At 51.7% G+C, this 15,956-nt stretch overlaps 1 protein-coding gene across 1 annotated transcript in view; it reads left to right on the top strand.

The window, feature by feature from the left end:
• The window catches only part of LOC107116900 (solute carrier family 2, facilitated glucose transporter member 3-like), a 37,017-nt gene that overhangs the window by 8,017 nt on the left and 13,044 nt on the right, over positions 1–15,956 (top strand). Inside the window, exons 2-8 of the mRNA XM_015418923.1 lie at positions 3,550–3,645; positions 7,372–7,532; positions 8,345–8,585; positions 9,193–9,355; positions 10,967–11,154; positions 12,636–12,740; positions 13,817–13,918. Coding sequence (XP_015274409.1) covers positions 3,550–3,645; positions 7,372–7,532; positions 8,345–8,585; positions 9,193–9,355; positions 10,967–11,154; positions 12,636–12,740; positions 13,817–13,918 — 1,056 coding nt within the window. The remainder of the gene's footprint in view (positions 1–3,549; positions 3,646–7,371; positions 7,533–8,344; positions 8,586–9,192; positions 9,356–10,966; positions 11,155–12,635; positions 12,741–13,816; positions 13,919–15,956) is intronic.

The raw sequence follows: 15,956 nt of genomic DNA, 5'->3' as shown, positions 1-15,956 counted from the left end.
CCCCCGTTGCACAGATCCGCTCTCACCCCTGATCTGCCGCTCCAGAACAAGGCGCAGCGGTGCCCCCCTAGGAGGGAAAGCTGAAAAGCGCCTCCCCCCCCCACCCCCCGGTAGGGCAGCACCTCGTTGTTCCGGGGCCTCCCTCCAGCCCCGTGGGTCCTGGCCCTGTGGGGGGGGGGGCGCCTGACCCATTGCGCCTGGTTGTCTGTGAAGACGGCTTCAGCGGTTGGTGAGGGGGCGTCTGTGCGCTGAACGGCAGCCTCCTTCTCCCCGCCGCTGGCTTCCCCGGCAGAAGGCCTGGCCCCGGCACAGGCGATAAGATGCAGGAGGCGGCAGGTCTGGGGCCCGACCCCGTAGGCTGAGGCAAGAGGTTGATCCTTGGTAGGTCTTGGAAGGCCTTCAGACTGGACTGTGATGGGGAGCTCTGCATGTTTCTGCCCTTGGGCTAGGTTCACTTGTTCAGAAACGGGTTGATTCTTTTCACGTCATCTTTTGGGTGGAAAGGCAGCCTGCAGAGGTGCTCAACGAATAAATAAATGTGCAACTCATCCTTTGATGACAAAGGCTTTGACCATTACAGACCAGTAGCCAGTAGCCAGCTTCCCCACCGGCTGGGGCGAGGGGTCCTGTCCCAGTGGTCCTGGCTCCTGATTTGTCTCCAGCTCACTTCAAGGTGCTGGCCTGGGTCTGACCGTGAAGCTCATGCCGGTGCCCTTGTCCACCCTCCCTGGGGCCAGAGATCCGTGCGGTGGTGCCTTTCCTCTTGGGGTTGCTGGTGCTCAGCCCCTCCAGCCTTTCTGCTGGCTCTGCGTGGTGCCCACCCTGGTGGCCTCCCAGGTTACATCGAAGACCTCTCTCTCTTTCTTGGTGGGCCTCGGCTTCGGGTGAGCCCCGCGGGAGGTGGTGCTTGCTGCTGACCATGCAGTTTCCTCGCCTGTATTTTCCACAGCATTTCCGGGCTCTCTTATGTGGGCTTATGATGGATGGTTTATGTGCTAAGATGTTCTGAACTGTCCTGAGGACCTTTTGGTTGAAAAGTGGTCTAAAATCACGCTGAATAAATACACATGCATGACATTAAGCAGTGCTGCTCAGTGGGTAGCCAAGCTGTGGCAGCATTCCAGCAGTGCCCCCCCCCCCCAAGTGGCTACAGAGGAAGAGCAGTCATGGGACTGCATCAAGGTGCAGGACTGGAGACGGGGAGGCCTAGGGGGAGACTGGAGAATTTTTTTGGGGGGGATTTCCCATGCTTTTCCCTGAGGGCTCCCCCCATTTTTACCAGTGGCAATATTGAAAAATTTGGGGGAGCACTGAAAAAGCTCAAATGAACTATTTTCTCGTTTAGAATTAGTGGAATGTGACAAAGGTTTTTGCATTCATAGAATCACAGTTGGAAGGAATCCTGCAAGCCATCTAGCCCAACCCCCTGCTCAATGCAAGATCAGCCTTGAGCATCCCTGACAAGTGTTTGTCCAGCCGCTGCTTCAAGACTGCCAGGGAGGGGGAGCTCACCACCTCCCCAGGCAGCCCATTCCACTGTCGCACAACACTTACTGTCAAACACGTTTTCCTCATATCCATCCGGTACCTTCCCGCCCTTACTTGAAACCCTTTCTTACAAGTCCTCTCCTCTGCTGCCAACAGGAACAGCTCCCTGCCCTCCTCCAAGTGACAGCCCCTCAAATACTTAAAAGAGAGCAGTCATGTCCCCACCTCACCTTCCTCTTCTCAAGACTGAACATTCCCAAGTCCCTCAGCCTTTCCTCATAGGGCTTGGACTCCAGGCCCCTGATCATCCTCGTCATTGTCCTCTGCACATGCTCCTTTCTGTCCACATCCTTTTTGAAGTGAGGCCTCCAGAACTGCACACAAGACTCCAGGTGCGGCCTAACCAAGGCAGTATTCAGAGGGACTATGACATCTTGTGATTTATTTATTTATTATTTTCAATTTATATTCCGCCTTGCCGGGGAACTGGCTTAAGGATGTTATGGCTGTGTTGATACACCCCAAGATTGCGTTAGCCTTTTTTGTTGACATATCACACTGGCTGCTCATATTTAACTTATAGTCACCTCGTACCCCAAGATCTTGTACACACACATTGCTACCCAGAAGTGTATCTCCCATCTAGTATGCATATTCCATGCTACAAAATATATAGCATGGAAGTGTCTGAGAGTTTTTTCAATGAAACAGAATGGTGAAATCTTGGGGAGCACTAACCCCCCCCCGTCGCACTATAGACATATATATCATCTGGAAAATATATGGTGGGCAGGCAGGGCTGAATCCCATAAATCTAGCAGAACAAAACTTCCAGGAAGTCTGTGGGTGAGCATCTTAACTCTCCTGTGTCATTCTCCTAGAGGCCTCGGAGTGGTCCTCTCAGACGCCTGGGTCTAAGGTATCGCCAAGGATTGACTTGGAAATTGGAGTGTGTCAGTCAAAGCCCGAGGAGGGAGGAGGCTCCTTCTCACATGACAGGCGTTGTGATTTCCCCATATGGGCACCCTGCTTAGCAGCAAATGTCCCTTCTGGCCTTCTTGCACAAACATTCCCCCAGCTCATTTCCTGACTTGCAGCTCTCAGTCCTGCTGGCCTCTGATAAAGTAGCTTGTAGCCTCTGAAAACTCAGGCTGTGTAATACAAAGAAACCGTCCTTCTTGAAGGAGCCACTGGACGTTTCTTGATATGCAGCCGTGCCTGGTCCAGTCGCTGTAATCTAGCAACCGCCGTTTTCCCCTTGGTTGTCAGTCGCCGGCAGTGTTCCCTCTAAGCTGAGTCAGTGTGAGTTAGCTCACAGTTTTTTTGCCTCCGGCTCACAGATTTTTGTCTCAGCTCAGGGAGGAGGGCTCCAGAGCAAACTGATTTATGCAGTAGCCAAATCGCTTGCTCACAACTTTTATGCCAGGAGCTCACAAAGCAGAATTTTTGCTCACAAGACTCCGCAGCTTAGAGGGAACATTGGACTCGCCCGGCATCATCAACACAAGTCTAGAGCAGCTTCCTGAGTGCTCTTGAGGGGCTGGTGCACTCTAGTGTGGCTGAGTCTTTTGGTTTGCCATTCTTGAGCCATTCTAGAACCCCTTCTGACTGGAGTCATGGAGGCACATGGGTAGATGAGGGGATTTTGTAGGATGAGACATGTAAGTGTAGTGAAGAGGAAAGGGCTATATAGATGCTCTTGTTAGGGGGGGATTTAGCTGTTGGACAGTCGTCCACAGAGTGTCAAACCCAGTAGAATTCTTTGTTGCCCCCCGCAGCCCTGCGTGTTCAGCAAGGCCTGCGGCTCAACGGAGAGCGGGAGTGCCCTCATGTCGACTGAAATCCCCAGCTGCCTCTAGCTCATAGGCAGCCTAAAATATTGTTTTGATTTCTATTTCTTGGGAGGGGTAGAAGCATGTGCATTCCTCCCCAAGGAGAGAGTCTGGGAGGTGATCTGTCATGCTTGTTTTTGATTTTTTTGGGAAGGCTTTCTTTACATAGTAAACATAAATATTTGGGGGAGTGTAACTGAACTGATCGGCCCTTCATTTTGTCCCGCAGAAGATAACCTGTTCCCTTGTGTGTGCTGTGTTTGTGGCTGTCATTGGATCCCTCCAGTATGGCTACAACACCGGAGTCATCAATGCGCCCGAGGAGGTAAGACAGAGGGAAGTTGAGGGCGATGATGGTGCCACTGGAGCTGTTCCATGGGGAGACCAGTCACTTTTCCTGAGGAAGTGAGGTCAGCCTTGAGGCGAAGAAGAAGAAGGAGAGGAGGAGGAGTTGGTTTTTACCCCACCCTTCACTGTCTAAAGTAGTCTCAGAGCAGCTTACAATGGCCTTCCCTTCATTCCCCCACAGCAGACACCCCGTGGGGTAGGTGGGGCTGAGAGAAGTGTGGCTGACCCAAGGTCACCGAGCTGGCTCCATGCAGAAAAGTGGGGAAGCAAATCTGGTTCTCCAGGTTAGAGTCCTGTGTGGGCTACCAATACATAGGCTTGGTTTGTTGGGGACCTCAGGGTGTGGCAAGACAGAAAAGGTGAGTCTTGAGAAACAACAAGGACATTCTGGGATTTCAGGTGACCTGGTTGTTCCAGAATCTGCTCTGTTTGGACTTGGAGATGAAAAGTTTGAGTGGAGTGTTGTGAAAGACAGAGAGGGAGGAGAAATGTACATATTCTGTTTGTGTTGTAACATTGAAGGACAGAAGTAGAAACTGGCTGCAGAGGACAGACAAGTCCTTTGCTCTGGTAAAACTCAGAAGAGAGAGGTGGAACTCCTAGTGGCCTCCATTTCCCTCACAAAGGTCTGTACCTGACAGCTGTGTGACAGGCAGAAGTTAAACTTGTGCCATTTCCCCAGTGGCAGATACTTATTTCTACTTGCCCAACAGCTAAGTATTAATGATGACACAGAGCCTTTGCCAGGGGATAAAAGGAAGTCCTTCTTCACCCAAAGAGGGATTAACACTTGGAATTCACTGCCACAGGAAGTGGTGGCGGCTACAAGCATGGACGGCTTCAAGAGGGAATTAGATAAGCATATGGAGCAGAGGTCCATCAGTGGCTATTAGCCACAAGGTGTAGATAGGGGCTCTGGGGCAAGTGATGCTCTGTCTCCTTGGTGCTTGGGGGGGGGGGTTTCAACAGTGGGAGGGCTTCTAATGTCCTGGCCCCACTGGTGGACCTCCTGATGGCACTGGTATTTCTGGCCACTGTGTGATAACAGAGTGTTGGACTGGATGGGCCTTTGGCCTGATCCAACATTGGCATCTCTTATGTTCTTATTGAGTGTGTGACCTGTGGGAATGGTTGGGCGATGTGGTGTTGCCTAGAGGAGGCAAGGAGGTTGTTGGAGTCCCTCCGTACAGATGTATCAGGAGGTGAAGGCTCCGTCTTTTCTGGAGATTATCATACAATGTGGGACATAGTCCTGTTTATCCCTGCCTGTTTTGTGGGTGAAGAGTGGCCCCGAGCAGGGTACGTTTTCCTTGTGGAAGCAGAATGGTGCTGAGAAGCCGGGTGTGGCGTGGCGGCGGCTGTGGGGTGGGGGGGCTCTGGGGGCTTCTGGACTGTAGAATATCCCGTCCCCCCCACTCTGGCCTCTCCTGTAGGTTCTTTAGGCCCCAACCACCCACAATCAAACAAGAAAGGGGTCACAAGTTTTATATTAAAGACTAGTAGCATGTAAGTTATGCGCTCCCTAAAGGAAACCTGCTAGACCGAGGCTGTCCTTATGTGTCAGGTAAACAGAGGCCCCCGCTGCTTAGGTTTTTGACTCGACAGGCAAGACACAGAATGACAGAGGTTTGTTTAATAGGAAATAAAGCATTTTTAAATGTGATTTGTGGATAATGTCAATGCATAAAGCAAGGCTGGCTCTCACTTAAAGTAAATAGCCCCTGAAGGGCGCTTTGATCCGCCTCCCCCCCTTTCCGGCCAGGACTTGGCCCTGCCCACCTCGGTGGCCGTCATTAGGTACAAAGTCAGAATAGAAATTCTATAAATTCTATAAGTATAAATGAAACAGTTTTTGAAAACTCCTGGTGAGATCTGGTACACATTAAGTCATTAATTCCAGCAGAGGAGAGGCCATGTTAATGTGCTGGTGTTGTGTCGTGTTTACCAGTGTCTGACTAGTATTTGGGAGACCTGTGTTCAAAGTCCCCACTCGTGCCACGGAAGGTCACGGGGTCATTGTGGGGCCGTCCACACTTTCTCACCCTAGCCCAGCTCCGGGGGAGGGGGGGTTGTGAGGATAGCATGGAAGCGAGGAGGGCGACGTCAGCCACTTTGGGCCCCACTCTGGGGAGGAAGACGGCGTATAAGGATAAATAAATCATAGCAAAACCTGCACAGGGATCTTGTGCCACCCTACAGGTTAAGAGATTTACCGTCGCATGGGCTTTCATGGCTAAAGCTTACTTCATCAGATGAAGGAAGGCCGTCGTCAGATTTAGGTACACGTGGTTATAAATTGTGAATAGTAGGTTTAAAATGCCATGAAATACAAACAGGACAGTTTGTGAGACACATCTGTACAAGACTGAACAGTACAAAATAATGACCATCCCCATGCACAGTAGTAGAAATTCAAGCCCATGTCCCTGCAACTAATTGTTTATCTTGCACTATAGCTTTGGATTGCTGCAGAACAAACACCTTGTTGCTTGTAAGGCAGAAGAATAATTATAATACCCATTACAATATGTTCCTTTGTTGAACTATGATGATGCCCTGGCCTGGGTATCCCAGCCTGGCTGGTACATAAACCTGAGACCCCCCCTCCCCCCCAAGGAAGCCCAGGGTCATGAAGCAGAGGCAGTCCGCGGCAAACCGCCTCTGAGCATCACTTGCCTTGAAAGCCCGGTGGGGTCACCAGGAGTCTGCTGTGACCTGATGGCAAACACACACACACACACACACACACACAACAAACCAGCTATAATCATTACAGTGAATGAATAGGGATAGAGATCTAAAATCATTTTCAAAATGTCTTTATTTTCAAAATAAAGGGCAAAAACTCTCCCAGAAAATAGGTGGTTTCCTGAGAACCCAAGTTGTATCTCCTCAGGGCTCAAGCTGTCGGGTCGAGTCTCGCTGTCTGGGCCCTGCCTGCAGACTGGACTTTGAGGCTGGTGGGGACTGGCCAGGCATCTCTGCTGGGGTGGTCTTCTCAGCACGCCTCCCTGTCAGCCAGTCAAGCCCCCTCCTCTTGGCAGGGTTCTCAGGCCTCCAGGCACACAGCCACAGATGGGTCTTCCCACACTTCTCAGCCTTGAAGTGGACAAAATGTGGGAGATAGCATCTCCCCCCCTTTTTTTTAAAGAACCCATAGGAAGGAAGGAAGCAGAATCAGTTTAGGGCCCTGGTGGCAGCTTCAGGGAACATTCTAACACTGGCTTATGTGCCCTGGACACGCTGCAGAGGGTTCTGAAGTAATTCCTAGGATCCCCAGGGAGTTCCTATGGGGCTCCTTCTGGGCCAGTCCCATTCGGGCTCATCCTCCAGTGAGTGGAGGCTGTGGTCTGGGACACGAGCCGTGCCCCTGCCTCTGGCGAGTCTTGTTGGGTGAGGAGGAGTGCTCCTGCTGCTGCTGGCGATTAGCCCCCATACCCTGCTTTGGGGTTTTGGTGGTGGACTTGTTGTTGGCCACAGTGGCGAACAGGCATCTGGGTGAGATGGGCATATTGGGGCGGCATTCAGCAGGCCTCTTCTTACGATCTTCATTCTGGGGGGCTCCCCCCGCATTCCTTTAGGGTATGCACAAACACTTTCCCCTCAGAAGGCCAGTCTGCCACACCTTTTTGTGCATCTGTGTTGTGCCTGGTTCTAATCCTGTGTGTGCTTGTGTAATATATTTCCCCCTCCCCTTCTGCAGATCATAAAGAGCTTCTTCAACGAGACGTGGGCTGAACGGACAGGAGCCCCCATGTCCACCAACCTCTTGACATCGCTGTGGTCTCTCTCTGTGGCAATCTTCTCAGTAGGAGGGATGATTGGCTCTTTTTCTGTTGGACTTTTTGTCAACCGATTTGGCAGGTAAATTACTCACCGTCTTGACGGCGTCTGAGGGCAGGGACATGTGTTGGGAGGGGGGATACGTCTTCCAAAAGTGAAGATTTACTCGGTGGCAATACCAAGATAAGGCGGCCACCTCAAGCAGCAGGTTGTTGGCACCATTAAAGACGGTAGCTGAGTGGCAGATGGATCTAAAGCATGGCACACAATTCACTACTGTTCTTCTCGCGCCAAAATGAGCTCCCCTGCTCCTTTGTGTGGCTCAGAGAAAACAGCTAAGCAGGTGTGGACTGACCTACACCTCCCTGTGTTCAGCGGGGTCAGAACATTGTTCTCCTCTAAAAGGTGAGCTAGTGTGAGCCAGCTCAGAGATTTTTTAGCCTCCGGCTCACACATTCTTGTCTTAGCTCAGGAAGGAAAGCTCCAGAGCAAACTAATTTATGCAGTAGCCAAATCGCTCACTCACAGCTTTAATGCCAGGAGCTCAGAAAGTAGAAGTTTTGCTCACAGGACTCCATAGAGCATTGGGTGAGAACTGGTCAGACTTCCTGCCTGAAACTTGACAGAGGGCCTTGACACTTCCCTGTTTTTCCATCAGAAGAATTTAAAAAGTCCCCACACTTTTTCATCATATACATTTTGGGTGCGAAAAACCTTGCTTTAAGAAGCATTTTCCCACTCTAAAAGATAATATTTCATAGAAGTTCCCCCACCCACCCAGTGCTGCCCCAAATTTTCCATTTTTTCCCTTAGGGAGAAACCCCCCCACACACACACCTCGAGTTATCTTTAATTAAAAAACAACAACTCTCCCTGATTTCTTCTCTGTGCAGGAGAAATTCAATGCTGATGGTGAACGTTCTGGTCATCGTGGGTGGTATTCTGATGGGATTTTCTAAACTGGCAAAGGCGATGGAGATGTTCATAGTAGGCCGCTTCATCGTTGGCCTCTTCTGTGGTCTCTGCACGGGCTTTGTGCCCATGTACATCAGTGAGGTCTCTCCCACTGCTCTGCGAGGGGCTTTTGGCACCCTGAACCAGCTGGGTGTCGTCATTGGCATCCTGGTGGCACAGGTAAGCCTGCTTTCATTTGCAGTGTGGCTGCAAAGTCATCCGTGGCTCTGTGGCTCACAGGTGCTGGTAAAAAGGAGTGGCTCTGTCTCTTTCCGACACCAGAACATAAGGATGGGTGAGCAAGTGGGTGCAGAACGTTGGGGGGGGGTGAAGCAAAGGCAGTGAGGCATCAAGAAGGAAAGGAGGCTCCCCCCCTCCAATTTCTGTTGCTTAAAAAAGCTTTGCAAGACATGGGCTGTTGGAAGGTAAAGCTTTAGAACTTAAAAACCCGTCTTATTAATTATCAATATACTTCTGACTTTCTTCAGTGGTACCCCCCAACTTGCAGAGGGAGTGGGTTGGAATGATAGGCCAAGGGGGGAATGGGGGGTGCAGAGTTGCAAGAGAGAGAGTACAGAACAGGTTTTAGAAGGGCGGCTCTACATACAGTTCTTAAGTTTATCAGAGATAGGTGAATTTATAAGCTACTTCATTTGCATGTTAAACTGAAAGTTGTTTTTTGATCCTGGAGTATGTTTTTGTTTTGGATATGCCCCGATCCACTTTAAGCCGCCGCGTGGGAGCTGTTGGTGACCGCTCTTTCTCTCCTGCATCTGTTCCGGTTTAGGTCTTTGGCTTGAATGTCATCCTGGGGACGGAAGCCCTCTGGCCACTGCTGCTGGGCTTCACCGTCCTCCCGGCCATCCTGCAGTGCGCAGCATTGCCCTTCTGCCCGGAGAGTCCGCGCTTCTTGCTGATCAACAGGATGGAGGAGGAGAAGGCGAGAGCAGGTAACCCTTTCCAATGCCACCTTCAGGCGGACGCCTGGAAGCGGGCTTGGTCCCTCTTTTGTGTGACCCCTGAGAAGGGTTCCTCGTCTCCATTATTTATTTATTTATTTATTATTCATATTTCTATCCCGCCCTCCCCGGAGGCTCAGGGCGGCTTACAGGGCATATTGCCGAATAAAACAGTAAAACAGTACAAAAAATTAAATTACAACCCCATCAGTACAGATTTTGGTGCTCCTCTCAGCTAATTTCCAATCTCCAAATTACAGTTTCTACTGCGGAACTGTGCTAGGTCCCACAGAGCCCTGATCTCCTCTGGGAGCTCGTTCCACCAGATAGGAGCCGCCACCGAGAACGCCCTATTCCTGGTCATGGTAAGTCTAATAGAACGGGGGCCTGGAACATCCAGTAGATGTTGGTTCCCCGACCGTAGTGCCCTTGGGGGAACATGTGGGGCAAGGCGGTCCCTTAGGTAGGCTGGTCCCTGACCATATAGGACTTTAAAGGTAATGACCAGCACTTTGAAGCGAACCCGGTAAGCTGTTGGCAACCAGTGCAGCGCTTTCAGCACAGGCCGGATGTGATTTCGTCTAGGAAGATCCATCAGCAGCCTGGCTGCAGCATTCTGCACTAGTTGCAGCTTCCGAATTTGCGACAAAGGCAGCCCCATGTAGAGAGCATTACAGTAGTCTAGCCTCGAGGTAACCGTCACATGGATCACTGTGGCTAGGTCACCCGGTCGAGGAAGGGGACCAACTGCCGTGCCAGCCGAAGATGGTAAAATGCCGACTTGGCAGTGGCTGCTACCTGGGCCTCCATCGTTAACGAGGAGTCCAGGAGCACCCCCAAACTCCTAACCTCCGGCACCAAGGGCGCCCCGTTGAAGGTCGGGAGAGGGAGCCCTAACCCCGGACCGATCCGACCCAGCCCCAGGACCTCCGTCTTTGCTGGGTTTAGTTTCAGCCAACTCAGTCTGAGCCACCCAGCCAAGGCCTGTAATGCCCGACTAAGGTCATCGGGAGTGGAATCCGACCGGCCGCTAGTCTGCATATTCCAGGAGGACAGGGGCTGTCGAAAACCCAGAATGTGTCCTGGGTGTTCACTGCCACACCTGTTCCGTGACAGTCGACACTTTCTCCAGGTGAACACTTTTGGTGGCTTTTGGCACAGTGAGCCCCTTTCAGTGAGCCTTGGCCCTTCTCTGACCCGCCTTCAACACGAACTCTTTGATTGCCATTCTGACATGGTGAGTATGGCAGATGGGCATTTTGCAGAGTTCTCTGAAGACAAAAGGACAAATCCTTGTCCAGAAGGCTCACAGTCTGGATGCAGAGGGCAGAGAGGAAAAGAGGAGCCCCCCTGGGGAGTGAGGGAGGGAGGGGACAAGCAGATGCATTGGCACATCCTGAAGCTAAAGGTGGGGTGGTTAAGAGTGCAGACCGAGGACCAGCCTCTCTTTCTCACTCAGCTGAGCACAATATCCCATGAATGCTCTGTGTGCGCATGTGTGCGCATGCGGGGGTGTGTGTTCTAATTGGAAATGGCCCTGCATTGCCTCTGTCGTGCACTTTCCTCCCCTGTGTTCCTGAGCTGCTTGGTTCTTCCCACCAGTTCTCCAAAAGCTCCGTGGCACCCTGGATGTGTCCGCTGATATCCAGGAGATGAAGGACGAAAGCGCCAAGATGTCCCAGGAGAAGAAGGTGACCATCCCCGAGCTCTTCCGTTCCCCCAGCTACCGCCAGGCCATCATCATCGCCATCGCGCTCCAGCTCTCCCAGCAGCTCTCGGGCATCAACGCGGTACGTCCTCTGGCTCCTCAGGTCCCCGAGCGCTCCTCCTGCTCAGTGGGGTGCGGGAAGGCTGCCAGAATCTCCACTGCGAGCGGAGGGAAAGGGCCAAAGGGCCAGTTCTGCTCAGATGAGGGTGGGCGTGTTGTCGTCTTCCAGCCTGCCCGCAGGCAGCAAACTTAACCGTGATTAGGTTAAAATAGGTCCAGACCCAGTTTGTTTCCAGGCTTGTCTGAACGTCCCACTTCTGCTTGGGTGCAGCAGAGAACCCCAGTCGGAAGCCAGCTGCAGCTACCGTTGAAGCCTGATTTAGAATCCCAGTTGGGGGTGGGGGTGGGACTGGTTTTGGTTAACCGGCACCCCTCCCTCAGGGGGAGCCGGAGGGAGTCTCTAACCAGGGTCCTTCCGATGGAGAGGCGGCAGAGGACGCCCGTCAGGGGTGCCCCATTGGAGTGCCGCCTCAGCCCCTGATCTATTGAATGAGGAATATGCAATAAGTAAAAAAGAGAGTGGGGGCTGCTGTGGGAGTGAGGTGAGAGCAGGGGGTGGTGCTGCATTTCGTGAGACAGAGGAATCCAGTAGGAATCCAGTGAGATCTGGAAGCTGTCGTCTGTCATCAGAGGTGTGTACACTGCACAAGTACACGGATTGCCGGCGTGGCCATCAGCAGTAGCCAAACGAGCGCTCATTTTGCAAAGGATCTTGGGATCAGGACAGGAATGGGGGCAAGCTTTGCCCGCTGCACTTCGTGGGGCTGTGTGTGTGGGGGGGTGCGTTGGTGTTCCAGGCCCGTGAGCAGCAGGGCCAGGTGAAGTTGGTGTTGGTGGGGGCCTGGCCAGTCTCATTCTCGGGCGTCTCATTCAACCCCCTCCCAGCCATGGCTTTGGTTTCACAGCAGTTGAGCTTGTTTCTTATCATGCCAAGAGAGGGCCAGCTGCGTAGGAAGGCACGAGCAGGTCCACCTTTAGGTGCCATGTGACTAATTCTTTCGGAAGCACCGAGCAACTCTTCCTTTTCTGCCCCCCCCCCCCCCGGGCCTCTTTGCAGAGCTGGCCTGGCTGCCTTTTTGCCTGCGTGCTGAGAACAGGCTCGCCTGCGGATTTCTTCAGAGCACGTGGCCATTGGGGCTCGTCTGCCCGTTTATTCTCAGTCAGTGGGCCAGCTTGGGACGAGGCGCTGCCTTCAACAGCGGTATCGCTTCAGCCTTTCGCCTGCCCTTTCTCCAAGGAGCGGAAGGCAGCACCTGGGGCCGGATCTCCCATTTCACACTCAGCAGCAGCAGCAGCCCGGGGAGTGGAGGGCAGGCCCAGAGGGGGGTTGGCTGGGGACAGACGGGGGCTTCCCCTGGTCTAAATCTTTCTACTGCCTCCGATTGGCTGTCTGTCATCATCCTCACTTTGTTATATGTAACAGCTGATTGAAATGTTCCGGCCAAATGCAGTTTGCGCCTGTTTTTGACTGAGCACTGGTTCAAGTGGTTCCTCTGCCTCTAGGTGTTCTACTATTCTACGGGGATCTTCAGAGATGCTGGAGTCAAGGAGCCCGTCTATGCAACCATTGGGGCTGGCGTGGTCAACACTGTCTTTACAGTTGTGTCGGTAAGTCTTTTTGAAATCACAAGGTATCGTACTTGGGGGGGACCCTTTCAGGTGTGTGTGTGTGGGGGGGTTTCAGTTGAGGTGCAGATCCTCAGCCACGTCTCGAAGATGAATAAAATTCCAGAGGCGAAAAGTAGTGCGTTCTAAGGATGCTTTGTCTCTAGAATACCACCGTAGGTGACTGCATGTTGGAGGGTGGTCCCCCGCTGCCCGTCCTTCTCAGACACCCAAGCAGGGCAGCTCCGGCAACCGTGAAGGGGCGGGGGTCCTGAGATTCCAGCTCCAGATGGGGGGGACCCTTTAAGGTGTGTGTGTGGGGGGGGTTTCAGGCGAGGTGCAGATCCTCAGCCACGTCTTGAAGATGAATAAAATTCCAGAGGCGAAAAGTAGTGCGTTCTAAGGATGCTTTGTCTCTAGAATACCACCGTAGCTTGAGATTTGCATGTTGGAGGGTGGTCCCCTGCTGCCTGTCCTTCTCAGACACTCAAGCAGGGCAGCTCCGGCGGCTGTGAAGGGGCGGGGGTCCTGAGCTTCCAGCTCCAGACGTGAGGGGGGAGGGTGCCGCTCCTTCTGATGGGCATCCGGGGCAACCTGCCTGAATTCTGGCGGCAGCAGCAGCAGCACTCCCCCGCGAGTCGGGCCGCCCTCCCCCCCCCCCCCCGCCTTGGCGTTCAAACTCCAGCAGGTGTTTCTTCAGATGTCCACTTCCCAGGCTTTCCCTGCCCCTGTTGTTGTGCATCTTTGAAGGTCTCGCCCACATAATGCCTTTTTCCCTGCTGTACCACGGGAGGGCTTTTTAAAAATAGCGTAGTAACAGTTACTGTCTATTGCCTCTGAGTGTGTCTCTCTTCCAAAAAGAGAGTCTCTAGCCCTTTCTGCTGTGTCTCAGTAGGTGTGTGTGGGTGTGTGTGTGTGTGTGAAGTGCAGGGGCAGGGGCAGCTGCCTGAGGAAGGTGTGCCCAGAGCGCCTGTGTGCCCAGAGCATTCGCAGAGGCATTGGCAGGGAAAGGGAGGAGCCTTGCTGTGTAGATTCCACTTCCAAAAGCACTTCTTGTTTTGTTTTTTTAAATTTCACAGCTCTTTCTGGTGGAGCGTGCAGGACGCCGGACACTCCACCTGGTTGGCTTGGGAGGCATGGCGGTCTGTGCAGCTATCATGACTGTGGCCTTGGTGTTGAAGGTAAGGTGTCCGCCATCACGCACGCGTCTCTGCCTGTCAGAGGAATCTTGCTTTGAGACGGCAGTAAGTGTGTTCTGCAACAGTCTCTTGCACATTCCTGGCTTACACCATGCCCCCCCCCTTTTGTCTACATGGCAAGGTCTTTGGGTCATGTCTGGGTTGACCGTGAGGAGTTTCTGTTAGGTCTGTTTCCCCCTTGGGAATTCCATTTCCATCATGGCAGGGGTCTGACTCACATTGGGTTTGTGGCACGTGGGAGGAAGAAGGGGCTTATCTTCCTGACCTGAAGTGATGGGGGTGGGGCCTCTTAGGGGTGTACAGAGTTTTCCCTAATTGGCAAATTACACCCTCTGGTGCCATTTCAGGTTGGGAAAGTGGCACTGGTTGGGGGGGGAGGGGGATAAGTTCCCTCTCCCTGAGTGCCATGGGGCACATCCGATGATGGAATATCCTTGCTCTTGAAAACAAAATTCCCTGCCATTACGTGAGCTCTGTTCTCTTGGTCGAAACAGAGCCTCTGTGATCGTGACCCTTTTAAGTCACCTTCCCATCATCCGTGCTAGACAGTTTTGTATATCATCATCACCCCCCTCCAACACCTTCTTGATAGCCGTGCTGCGAAAACATCCTCCTCCTCTCCTTGTAATGGAGGGGCATTCTGAAACCTGGAAAAGGGTGGTCTCTTCAGCTGCCGCGGATGCAGAGCCAAATGTTTTTGAGGGCTGGCCCGGCCGCTTTTGAGGGTTTGATCTTGGCTGACTTGACTGACCAATTTTTTTTTAAAAAACTGACAAATTACTGACCAAGATGAAAAAACTGATTTTTACTCATTTTACTGACCAGATGATACTAAACTGGGGAGGAGTAGCAAACACGGTAGAAGACAGAGTCAGGATACAGGATGACCTGGCAGGGGTGGAAAATGGTCAGTAAAATCAGTAAAAGTCAGTTTTTTCATCTTGGTAAAAAATTGGTCAGTAAAGTCAGTCTTTCTGTGATTTTTGTGAATGCGGTTTGTGTTTTTTCTGCTTTCATTATTCAATTTTTGGGGAAACACGATGACTTCCCAGTGAGAAGACAGATTGTTTTCAGTTTAGTTATGAAGTACTTTAAGGACTTGGTTCCTAAGAGTAAAAGAGTAAAATCTTCCTAAGAGTAAAAATGGTTCCTAAGAACAAAAAGAGTAAAATCTTCCACAAAGTATAGAAACATAATTAACCTCTTAAAACATGAGACAATGAAAGTAGAGATGATGGATATTGTGGACTTCAAATGGCACAGCTCATGCTAGAAGGAGTTGAGAAAGTAATGGAAGAAGAGGACAAGGGGAAAAAATACTTGTGGATGCAGTGCAGAAAACTGTTGAGAAATGAAAGAGTTCGTGAATAACCTTATTTATTTATTTATTCAATTTATACCCCGCCCTCCCTGCTGGAGCGGGCTCAGGGCGACTTACAAAGAGATTAAACATATAGGTAACTAATTATATACAATCTTAAAACAAATAAAGCTCTACATTATCATAAAGTGCTAGTAAGTGATCCAGTACTTATAACAATGCTTACAGAAGGCGGAACCAATGCTAGTGTTGTAATCAGATTATCTATTGGCTCATCTTGGTCTCTATATTTAGGCAACAGCACAGGCTGTGGGTGGTAAGCCAAGACCAGGGCACTGTCACTTCTCAGTTATTTGATGTTATTTGGTGCGGCTCTTTAGTCGAAGGCCTGGTGGAAGAGCTCCATCTTGCGGGCCCTGCAGAACTGTTAGAGGTCCCGAGGGCCCGATCTCTTCTGGGAGCTCATTCCACCAGTATGGATCCACCACTGAGAAGGCCCTGGCCCTGGTTGTGGCCAGCCTGGCATCTTTAGGACCTCGGAAGGCCCATCGATTTTGTGACCCTGAGCGCAGTGCTCTCTGGGGAATGTGTGGGGAAAGGTGTTCCCTCAGGTATGTTTGTTTGTTTATGTTTATTTGGATTTATATCCCGCCCTCCCCTTGACAGGCTCAGGGCAGGTTCCAACAATATAAATACAGT

Source organism: Gekko japonicus, unplaced genomic scaffold, assembly GCF_001447785.1.
Source record: "Gekko japonicus isolate JY-2015 unplaced genomic scaffold, Gekko_japonicus_V1.1 scaffold2269, whole genome shotgun sequence".
Lineage (NCBI taxonomy): Eukaryota > Metazoa > Chordata > Lepidosauria > Squamata > Gekkonidae > Gekko > Gekko japonicus.
This window is presented reverse-complemented; position numbering and strand designations above follow the sequence as displayed.